Source organism: Vombatus ursinus, unplaced genomic scaffold (assembly GCF_900497805.2).
Source record: "Vombatus ursinus unplaced genomic scaffold, bare-nosed wombat genome assembly UNPS02010822.1, whole genome shotgun sequence".
Classification (NCBI taxonomy): Eukaryota; Metazoa; Chordata; class Mammalia; order Diprotodontia; family Vombatidae; genus Vombatus; species Vombatus ursinus.
Genome location: NW_020950600.1, coordinates 4889555 through 4901119, shown reverse-complemented (window position 1 = coordinate 4901119; position 11565 = coordinate 4889555). Strand labels below are relative to the sequence as shown.

The following is an 11565-nucleotide window of genomic DNA, read 5'->3' as shown; positions in this document are numbered from 1 at the left end:
GGAAGGAAGAAAGGAGGAAGGAAGGAGGGAGGGAGGGAGGAAGGAAGGAGGGAGGGAGGAAGGAAGAAAGGAAGGAGGGAGGGAAGGAGGAAGAAAGGAGGAAGGAAGGAGTGAGGGAAGGAGGGAGGGAGCGGGGAGAAGGGGAGAGGAAGAGGGAGGGGGAGACAGGAAGAGGGAAGGAGGAAGGAGTAGAGAGGAGGGGGGAGGAGGAAAGAAGGGGGGGAGGGAGGGGAGAGGAGGGCTGGGATGGCAGGGAGGGAGGGGAAAAGCGGCAGCCTTCATGGCATCTCCAGGAAGGGCGTGAGGGGCCAGTCCTCTACAGTGGAGGGAGGTGTCTGGGCAGTTTCTCCCCTGAAGCCGCCCTGTCCCTCCCTCCCATGGCCAGCAGGACTCACAGCCCAGGGGCCAGCAGGCAGGTCCCCCCCTTCCATCAGGACCCAGGTTCCTCATCCACAGTACAGGAGAGCTGCACCACCTTGCCAAAGTCCCTTCAAGTGCTAAGATTTTGTGTTTTCTTTACTCTTTGCGGGGAGCCCACACGCTCCCTGTGTTTAAGATTTTAGAGGCTGGTACTCTTGCGAGGTCCCCGGCATGTGGGAGGCCGTCGAATTCTCAACTGAATGAGGGTTCCTACTTCACTGGGGAGGGACGACCCCCTCCCTGAGGTGATTCACCTCACTTTGGGCCAACCAGCATTGATTGTGGCTCCTGTGTGCCCCGGCACTCCCCAGGTAGGCCTCTGCTCACACACCTACTGGAGGCTGTGTGGCGGGGCCTGGCACATCCCCAGCACTGGAGGGAATAGCAGCTCCCATGGTCAGGGCAGGGTGGCGCAGTCACTCAGTCGGTCAATAAACATTTATTAAGTGCCTACTGTGTGCCAGCGCCTACTGTGTGCCAGGCCAAGCAGGAGGACAGCTCCTGGTACCACAGGAATTTCAGATTCCTGCTCATCAGAGGATTGTGACTGAAAACTCAAGTAAAATAGGAAAGGGGGAAATCGGAGACAAGCAGAATCAATGCAGTCCCCCCCACCCTAGGGCGCCATCCAGGCACCAGAGACCCCTCCCAGCACAGGGCGCTCCCTCTTACCAACGCCGATGAGCTGAATGAGAGAGATGGTGAAGTTCTCATCCGACTTCTGCACGAGGGTCTTTATGGTTAACCCGATGATGCTCAGCAGAGACACCAGCGTGATACAGAAGTAGACCTTGACTGGACAAGACAATTCCGACCATGGCTTTATCTGGAAAGAGAGATGGCATTTACCAGCACGTAGGGCTGTCAGAGTGGGCAGGGGGCTGGCCCTCAGGCCTGCCTCTCTCTTACACCAGCTGGCGGGACCCCGGGCAGTCACGTCACGGCTCTGGGCCTCAGTTTCCCCAGCTGTCCAGCCCTGGAGCTAGGATCCTGGGTCAGTCACCTCAGACACTCACTAGTTATGTGACCTTCCCTCAAAGAGCTCACGTTACGGGGGGGAGAGGGGAAATGCACACCTACACGGAGCAAAGATATGCAAGTATGGAGAAGCGTGTGGAGGGAACAGCACCAGAAGCTAGGGGGCATCAGGAAAGGGTTCATGTGCCAAGTGGCTTTTGAAGGGCCAGGGAGTGCGTTGTAGGTATGCCAGACAGCCTGGGCAAACTCACCGAGATGGGAGGTGAAGGTCACGTCAGGGGAACAGAAAAAAGCCCTGTTCGGCAAGACCATGAGTGCAGGAAGGGAAGGCATGGCTAATGAGGTGCGAAAGGTAGGCAGAAGCCAGGGGGCTGTGGATTAGAAGCATGAAGCCACAGGAGACTTCTGCAGCTACTGAGTGACGCGGTCAGACCTTCCCTTGAGGAAATCACCCAAGTCAGAGGTCCAGGAACTGATTTTAAAAATAGTTCAGTAATTGTATTTTGATCTAATTGATTTTCTTTGTAATCCTCTACATTTTATTTTACGGATTTAACGTTATTCTGAGAAGGGTCCCCAGGTTTCACCAAATACTCCCAGAGGGGTCTGGGACAAAAAAAATGGCTCTAGGACTATGAGTTACAACAAATTACTCTTCACACAAATAAAGACAGATCCAAATAGCTAAAGGAATATTAATTGCTAGTAAGCAGGCTGAGCCAATATTACAAAAATAACAATTCTGCCTAAATTAATTTACTTATTTAATGCCATGCCAATCAAACTACCAAAAATTACTTTATATAGGGCTAGGGAAAAATTAACAATTATCTGAAGGAAGAGGAGATTAAGAATCTCAAGGGAAATAATGGGAAAAAGCAGGAAGGAAGCAGGCCTAGGAGGACAAATCTCCGACTGTACTGTGAATCAGCAATCTTCAAAACAATCTAGTCCTGGGTAAGAACAGAGAGGTCAATCAGGAGAACAAATCTGGTACAAAACATACAGAAGCAAACAAACACAAGAAACCTAGTGTTTGCTAAACACAAAGAGCCCAGCTATTGGGGCAACTCCCTATTTGACTAAAACCACCCACCTGGGGCCAAGTGGGAAGCAATCTGGCAGAAAGTAGGTGTAGACCACCATCTCACACCACCTACCAATCAGAGGAGTAAGGAAGAAATTACCTGTCAGATCTATGGAGGTGGGAAAGTTCCCCACCAATCAAGGGATATGGAGGGATCTAGAAGGTAAAGCGGACAATTCTGATGACATAAAGTTAAAAAAACAAACAAGTTTTTGTTCAAACAAAACCAATGAAGCTAAAATTAGAACAGAAGTGGGTAAATAGCGAAAATCTTTGCACCAAGTTTCTCTGAGAAAGCTCTCTTTTCTAAGACATATAGGGAACTGACTCAAATTTATAAGAATAAGAGCAATTATATCCAATTGATAAATGGTCAAAGAATAAGAATGGGCAGTTTTCTGAGGAAGAAATCAAAGCTCTCAAAATTCATATGGAAAAATGGCCTGAATCACTCATCATCAGAGAAATGTTCGTTTCCCCACCCTGTTACTTTCCTGACTTCATGACCTCCCCAAAACTCATCCTTCCTCAAGGAAAACTGACTCTGAGTGTCATACTTCCTCAGCACTCTCTGCCCCCGAGACCCCTCCTTTCCTCTGGAGAGGGCAGGGGACAGGCACCTGGGAGCTGCTCCCAGAGAATCCACCTCATCATTCCCCGCCAAGCTGCTTTCCTGGACTCAGGATCTTCTGAAACTCATCCTTCCTCAAGACGAAATCAACTCTGAAACTCTGCCCTCCTCGGATCATTTCCCACCTGGGCTGTAGGACTCTATCATGCCCCCGTGCTGGGGAACCTCTCCCCACTTTCATCTTCTCCCATTAGACTGTGAGCTCCTTAAGGACAAGGACGGTCTTGTGCCTTTCTTTGTATTCTCAATGCTTAGCCCAGTACCTGGCACCCAGCAGGCACTTAATAAATGTTTAATGACTGATATGTTAATTAAAACAACTCTGGGGTCCCACCTCATCCCCACTAGATCGGCTAAAGTGACAGAAAAGGAAAATGACAGACGTTGGAGGAGCTGTGGGAAAAGTGGCACACTAATGCATTGTTGGTGGAGTTGTGAACTGGTCCAACCATTCTGAAGATTTGGAATTATGCCCAAAAAGCTATTAAACTGTGCATACCCTTTGAGACTCTGCTACCAGAGTCTCAAAGAAATCAAAGAAAGGGGAGTAGCACCAATATATGTATAAAAATATTTACAGGATACCCATCAACTGGGGAATGGCTAACAAGTTGTGGCATATGAATGGGACAGAATACTCGTGTTCTCTAAGAAATGATGAGAGCGATGGTTCCAGAAAAACCTGGGAAGATCCAGATGAACTGATGCAGAGCAAAGTGAGCTGAACCAGAACAATTTCCACAACAACGTCATCGTGAAGACAAACGATCTGGAAAGACTTAAGAACACCCAAGACGCCAGAGGGCCCACGATGAAACATGCTGCCCAGCCCCCCCCTCCCCCGACAGGAGGCGGGGACTCAAGGTTACACAATGAGACCGAGTGGGCTTCCTTGGGACATGATTGCCGCGGGAAGCTGTTTTACTTGACTATCTCTATGTGTTTGTGAGAGGGTTTTATTTTTCTTTCTTTTCCAGTTGGGGAAAAAGGGAGGTGGGAGAGAGCAAAAGTAGATTTTGGTTAATTGAAAAAATAAAATTTAATTTAAAAAAAGCAACACTGAAGAAGGGAATTTCTACGCTGGAAAGTCATATATATACATATAAATATATGTGTTTATATATACACATACATATATGTATATATACACCTACATATATGTGTATATATACATACATACACACATACACACATACATATACATACATATATATATACACACACATACGCGCACACACACACACATATATATATGGAGAGTGGGAGAGGGAGAGGGAGAGACAGGGAGGGAGAGGGAGAGAGAGACGAGAGACGGGCAAAATGTGATCTGAGTACTAAAGGGAGACGAGTCCGAAACAGGAGCTCCTGGGATGAGTCTGGAATAAGCTCCTAAAGGGACAGTATTGTTCATTCAACGCACTTCAACAAATATTTATTAAGCAGCACATATGCTAGGCAAAAGACAGCAGGAAATAATGCACAGAGAGCAGGCCTTGGAGTCCTGGTTGAACACCTGGTTGAAGTCTTGCCCCTAAACCCTGCAGAGCACAGGGCACTCTGGGTCCCAGGCAGAACAGGTGCCGCTTACATAAATAAGTGAAGGGACTTCCCTCACTGGGAGATCCCTACATCGATGAAATCACAGGCCTGGTCTAAAATTTTAAGCCAAGATGTGCCTGGTGCTGGAGATACAAAAACAAGCAAAAAGAAACGGTGCCTGCCCTCGGGGCGCTTCCAGTCTGCAGCCAGAGACCTATGTGTAGATGGAGTAAATCCAAAGCAGTCCCAGTGAGAGAGAGCGTTCCCAGAGGAGGGGACTCATGGCCAGAGCCCATCACGCTGAAGGGACCCCGCAGGTCTGGGTGGGAGAAGAGAAGGCTGTGCAGGAGGGGGGAGACTTCCTCCTGGCCAGCCCCAGAGGGCAGACCTGAGAACGGGGTGGACAGGTCCCCAGCAGCCGGCGGCTCTTCTCCACCCTTAGAGGCCTTCCATGAGACACACTTGACCAGATGGCCACCACAGCTTCCCTGGCGGTGGACCCTTCCTCTCCAAAGACCGCACGGCTGGCCGGCCACGTTGGACGACCCGTGGCCTCCGGGGCCTCTGCGCCTCTAGTGAAGCAGTGTCCACAGAAGCTCCCTTTGTCAAAGGGTACCTGCATCCGAGCCAGAGCCAACTACAGCCGGCTGCCACGAGCGCCTGTCCCCCAGGCTCCATCAGGTTGAGCCGGCGCGCCCCCTGGTGGCAGCAGGGAGCATGGCAGGCCAGCAAGGCAGGGTCCTTCCTTAGGACCCAAAGTAAAAGGGGGTTTCACAGACCGGGGGACAGGGACGAAAGAAAATGAGAAATGCCCTAGAAAAAGCACGCTGGGGAGAGAGCCGAAGAGACATCGAAATGCCACGCAGACCCTTCGAATCCTGCCTCAGGCAGCGGTCACTTGGGGTGACCATCCCCGAGCCTCAGTCTCCTCCACTGTCACACGAGGCCCACACCCAAACGGAAGACCAGCCTTACAAACGTGCCCCATGGCAGCTGTACAGAATGAACAGGGGCTGAGGTGGTGGGAGGTCAAGCTGCCCGAGCCCCCAAGCATGAAATGGACGAGAGCACGGTGCTCCAGATTCCAGTCCAGCCTGGGCGCAGCTCAGGGAGGCGGTGTGGGTTAATGAGTGGAGAGCTGGGAGGACCTACCGCGGGCACGTGCTGGCTCTGTGACCCTGGCCAAGTCACTCTCTGAGACCTGGGGACGGAGACAAAGTGCCTGCCCGGAGCTCCCTACACCAGGAGGGAATCACCCAGCTTCAGAGCTGGAAAGACCCGAGGGACCGTGTAGGCCAACCCCTCATACTGAGGCCAAGGGAAAGAAAGGGACGTCACCTGGGGGAGCGTCAAAGGCAGGTCCCAAGTCCCAAGCAACCCTCCAGGGCCAGAAGTGAAAGATGGGGTGACGGCATGCCCCAGCCCCAGAAATCACAAGCTATCTACCGGGACAGGCCCCGGGTGTTTTACAGCCAGGCCAGGGGAAGGCGGAAGTAAGGAAATGTGGAAAGCATCTCAAAAATCAGGCTGAGGCTGGAGAAGCCCACAGCGGCGCCCACACTCTTGCCCCACAAACGACTCTGAGAGAATGACGCCCAGAACCCTGATGGTTTTCATATCGATCTATCTCTCCCCCCATTCCAGTCGATTGTTATTGTCCCCCCCGTCCCCCGTCCAATCCAGCCCTCTGATGCCATTCCCTCCTCCGCTCACCTGCCTGTCTCCTCCCCACCCTGGCCCCCACTCTCTCTCCTCCTCGTCCTCCCCCTCTTCTCTCCTGGGCTCTGGGAATGACCTCCCTCCTGGTCGTCGCAGGCCTCCGGGCTCTGCCCCCCTGCAGCTGAGACAGCCTTCCTAAGGCCCGGCTCTGACCCTGTGTACTGACAGGCCTGCAGACCCTTGGTGCCGTCCCCTTCTGGCCAAAGCAAACTTCCTAGGGCTCTTCCTGGACGCACAGGGCGTCTTCCTTCCTCATCTACACCCAGTGGAATCCTCCAGCCCCAAGGCCCTCCGGACATTTCCGCAGCTCGGGGTCTTGCTCTCCCCTTGGGTCCCGAACCCAAGTCCAAGTAGAGAATGGGGGGCAGACGACACGCCTGGACGTGGGGCAGGAGCGACTCAGGCAGAAGACTTCAGGGGAAGTGCCAGCAAGTCGTGGATTCAAGTCCCGTCTCTGAGCCCCATCAACCAGGGGACCCTGGGCAAGTCTCCTAACCCCTTGGGGATCTAGACAACTCTCGAAGCCCAGAAGTGGCAGAGAAGGTGCTGCCTGACTTTGGGGGAGGCAGTCTCCTCACCTGGAAGTTCTCTCTAAAAATAAAATCACAGTTCCTCCTAGAAAGACAGACAAAGGGAGTAGAGGAAGGGATGGAAGGAGGGAATAAGCATTTATTGAACACCTACTGTGTGCCAAGCACCTGACAAATGTGATCTCATTTGATCTTCACTCTGGGAGGCAGGTGCTGTTATTTTACAGATGAGGAAATCAAGGCAGATGGCGGTTAGGTGACTTGCCCAGGGTCACACAGTCAGGAAGTGTCTCAGGCTGGATTTGAACTCAGGTCTTCCTGACTCCCAGCCCAGTGCCATCTTGACGCCTGCAAAGAATTTTAATAGAAGAGTCCTGGGCAGGGAGTGGGGGAGCTGGACCCTGGCGCAAGTCCTAACGAACCCCGGCAAGCATAAGGGACAGACCCCGAAGGTGAGACAATAAGCGGGTTTCAGGCCGAAACACAAACTAGCGAAGAGTGACCCAAGACAAGAGCGGAGCCGAGGCCCTGGCGGGGCTCGCCTCTCCCCAGGCCGGACTGTGCCCAGGCTACTTACGGGACCACAGGGGGTCGGGATCAGCTCCTGGTGCCTCGGGGTCAGGTTGGGCAGTGGGGCCTCGCTGGGCTCAGAGGGAGTAGGAAAGATGAGGTCTCTGAAACAGAAACAGAGTAAGACCCACATCAGCGGCGGTGCCACAGTGGCCGGCAATCACAAGAAGGCGGCAGGCGTGGGCGGAAGTTCTGGGCTGGGAGGCCGAGGACCTGGGTTCAAATCCCAGCTCCTCCCGTCCCAGCTGTGTGACCCTGGGCAGGGTGCCTCAGGCGATCTCGAGGGCCAATAAGTGAAAGCCGCCTGGGATCTGTGGACAGAGCATCCACCCCACAAATTCCCAGGCGCCTCACATCCTGCCATTCAGTCTTCGCTCGTGCCCAAACCTTCGGGCCCGCATTCGGGGTTTCTTGGCAAAGATACCAGAGTGGAGTGTTATTTACTGCTTCAGCCCATTTTACAGAGGAAGAAACTGAGGCCAGCAGGGCCCCGGGTCTCTCCACTGCAGCGCCGCCTGGCCACCATCTACGTTCCCAGCCCCCATCCCGGTCCTCCAGCCTTGAGCAATCTGGCCACCATCTACGTTCCCAGCCCCTATCCTGGTCCTCCAGCCTTGAACAGTCTCCATCTCATTCTGGCGGTCCCTCCTCCTCTCTGCCTACTGACCTCCCTGGATCCATCCCCACTCCTCTTCATCCCACTGCCCTCCCTCTGTTAATTCTTTCCTATTTATCCACTGTAGAGCTGCTTGTGTAGATCTGTTTGCCTGTTGCCTCCCCCATTAGACTGGAAGCTCCCTGAGGACAGGGACTACCCTTTGCCTCTTTTTGTATCCCCAGCATTTAGCACTGTACCTGGCACATAGTAGGCGTTTAATAAATGCTTATTGATTGATACTGTGTATTATTAAGGAAACTGGGGGTTATGGAATCTCCCTCAGTCCTCCCCCTCAGCCCCCAGCCCCACCCCAAGAGGAGCCACGGATCCCTGGGGGGTAGCAGACAATTCAGATGCATGATAAATAGATAAAACTATAGTTGTCTGAAGAAATAAAACTAATGTCAACAGTTCTGATTCCTGCAGAGTTACATGTGTGGTCTGAAGTTCGAGGCCTTGGGGGCTTGGAATGTTTATGCTTAAACAGTATTTTCTGAGCAGGAAGAGAGCACGCATGTTTGCATCTTTACTTGTATAAATCCCCATAAATCTGGAGCCCCATCCGTGGCTCCCACGGGATAAGCCCGCACAACTCCAGCGCCAACAGGGCAGTTTCCAAGGAAGGTTTTGTTCAGCTCTGCACAAGGGGCACACCCTCCCACACCCATGAGTCATTCTGGGAAACCTGGCCCTAGAAAAATCCCAGTGGCAAAGTCCAAAACAGGAAACTACTGACGCCTTGTGTGGCTAAATATTGCCTGGGCACCCACAAAGTGAAGTCTCGGGCAAAAATACACACAGACAGAATAAGAAAAAAAATCTGGGTTCCCTGGAAAGAAACTGGGGGTCAGAGGCCCGACTTCTTTCTGGAGCTCTGCCCATCATCCTTCCTTGGGTGAGTTGGCTCATTTCAGCCTTGAGACTCCTACTTCTTCAACATACTTCCAGGAGAGAATGTAAGCCCCTGGAAGGTAGGGGGTGATTCATATTTGTCTTTGGATCCCCAGGGCTTAGGAAGCACAGCGCCTGGCACAGAGGAAATGTTTAATAAATGTGTATTATACTGTACTGGTTATGAGGTGTCCGTCTGCCCACAAGTGCAGTGGGGACAACCACATGATACTCTTGAGATTCCCCAAGATGAGGAGCCAATCAATGGACAAGCATTTATTAAGCACCAGCTATGACAGCCAATACTTTTATTAAGCACCTACTGTATGCCAGATACCACACTAAGGACATGCTAAAGACAGACAAAAGACAATCCCTGCCCTCAAGGAGCTTACAGTCTGAGGCGGGGAGACAGCATGTCTTCTACAAAGAAGCTACAGTTGGAACATGTTGGAGAGAATCAAGAGGGGAGGCCCCAGAATTAAAGGAACTGGGAAAGATGGGACTTTAGCTGGGGCCTGAAGGAAACCAGGAGCTGGGAAGAGAAAGACAAAAGCAAAACAGTGCCTGCCCTCAGGGGGTTTAAGTTCAATCGTGGGGAAATGACTCCAGCTCAAACAAGTGCAGTGCGCCAAGAGGGGCTTCCACTTGGGTCCCTCTCTCTGTCCCCTGCCTCCTGCAGAGATAAAAACATTCCAGATCCAAAAGGAAAGAAAGAAACAAGCATTTATTAAGCACCTACTGAATGCCTGGCACTGGGTTTAGCAGAGAGGTGGGTGCTTTTGTTAATCGCATTTTACCGTGGAGGAAACTGAGGCCCCTGGGGTTGCCTGATTTGCCCAGGGTCACACAGCTGGAAAGGGTCATCACAGACTACATTTGAATTCAGGACTTCCTGATTCAGGGCCCAGTGCATTGTGGGTGCCCCCTAGCGGCCAACATGTGCATGGCCCATAACGACGGCCCAGTGAGGTTCCCCACCCGACCCCAGCTCCACCAGAAGATTTTGATGTGCTTTTCTAGAAGCTACCAATAGGCGCAGGGCGGAGGGGCGTCTCTCCGCCCTGATTGGATGAACGGTGATAACGGCCCCTCTCCATGGTAAGGATAGGACCGTCCGGAGCCTCCAATAGGCGGCGCGGCGGAGGAGATCTTCCCCTCCTCATGGGATGGGCAGTGGTTAATGTCCCCTCCAGGGTCAGAATGAGACCATCCGGAAGCCACCAATAGGAGGGATGGTGGAGGGGGGAAACTCTGGTTCTTTCCTTCCCCCCTCGTGGAATGAACGGTGGTAACATCCCCTCTCCAGAGCTCCCCCCCGTCAGGATGGGACCGTCCCGAGGCCGCCAATAAGCGGCGAGGCTGGCAGAGCCGCTGTTGCTTAGCAGCGCCGCAGCCGCCGCCGCCCCCACCCCCGCGCGTCGACCAACAGACCGACTGACGGACTGACCGACTGAATAACCTACCTGCTCCCCTCGGACTCCATGCTGAGCGCCGCTGCCAAGCCGCTGCTCCGCGTCTTCCTCCTCCTCCTCCTCTCGCCCTGCAATAAAGGCGGGCAGAGATGCCGGAGGTTTTGTTGCTACATCGTGGAGGCGCGGTTGGGGGGGGGGGGGGGCCGGGCCGGGAAGGGAGCAAAGGATGCCGTTCAGTTCCGCTTCAGGTTTCTGGTGCGTCACTTCCGGCGCCGCCGCCTCCTTTCTTCTCGCTGCCTTGCGTTGCGCTGCCCAGGTTCCCTCCTCCTCCCCACTGGCCCCCACGTCCCAGGTCTTGCGCCAGGGCAGCCTTAAGTCGGCTCTGCCTTGGGACACGGCTTTTCCGGGACCCGCTTCTGCTTCCTCCAGAGCAGCCTGGGGCGATCCGCTGCCGCTTCCCGTTTGTCCCCCTCCTCCGGGGGCTTCCGGCCCCCGCTCATTCTGTGGGTGTTGGGGAGCAGGCGTGTCAAAGAGAAACCAGCCTTAGGGACGCCCTGGGAGGGACCCACCGAGACTCGGTCAAGACCCTACGGACGGTGCGGGGAGTCAAGGACTACGCTGGCATATCAGCCTTCAAAGAGCACCCATTCTGTGGAAGGAAGATAATATACACAGATGCACAAATATGTGTGTGTGGGGGTGTTTACACACGTATGCACATATGTGTGTGTATAATATACAGGAGCATATGTTTACACAGATATATACGTGTGTTACACACAAGGCGGCTAGGTGACTCAGCAATAGAGCACTGGGCTTGGAATCAGACTCATCTTAACGAGTTCAAATCTGGCCTCCCAGAACTCTGGCCTCCCACACGTACTAGCTGTGTGACCCTAGGCAAGTCACTTAACCTTGTTTGCCTTAGTTTCTTCATCAGTGAAATCTGGAGAAGGAAATGGCGAACCACTCCAATATCTCTGCCGAGAAAATCCTAAATAGGGTCACAGAGAGTTGGGTGTGACTGAAACACATGACAAGAACAACAAAATTACACAGAAGTAGATGGGTGGCATAATGCACAGTGTTGAGTCAGGAAGTCGTGAGTTCAAATTCAGCCTCAGACA

The 11565-nt window shown here is 52.9% G+C and overlaps 1 protein-coding gene across 2 annotated transcripts in view; it reads right to left on the bottom strand.

The window, feature by feature from the left end:
- The window catches only part of LOC114038168, a 36818-nt gene extending 26202 nt beyond the window's left edge, over positions 1-10616 (bottom strand). The window contains exons 1-3 of one of the 2 annotated variants that reach the window (XM_027855337.1): positions 10490-10616; positions 7482-7578; positions 1093-1246 (exon numbers count right to left, since the gene is read on the bottom strand). In XM_027855337.1, the coding sequence (XP_027711138.1) occupies positions 1093-1246; positions 7482-7578; positions 10490-10509 (271 nt within the window). In that variant the 5' untranslated portion in view covers positions 10510-10616. The remainder of the gene's footprint in view (positions 1-1092; positions 1247-7481; positions 7579-10489) is intronic. The other variant, XM_027855336.1, reaches the window with a different exon arrangement.
- Positions 10617-11565: the final 949 nt, after the last annotated feature.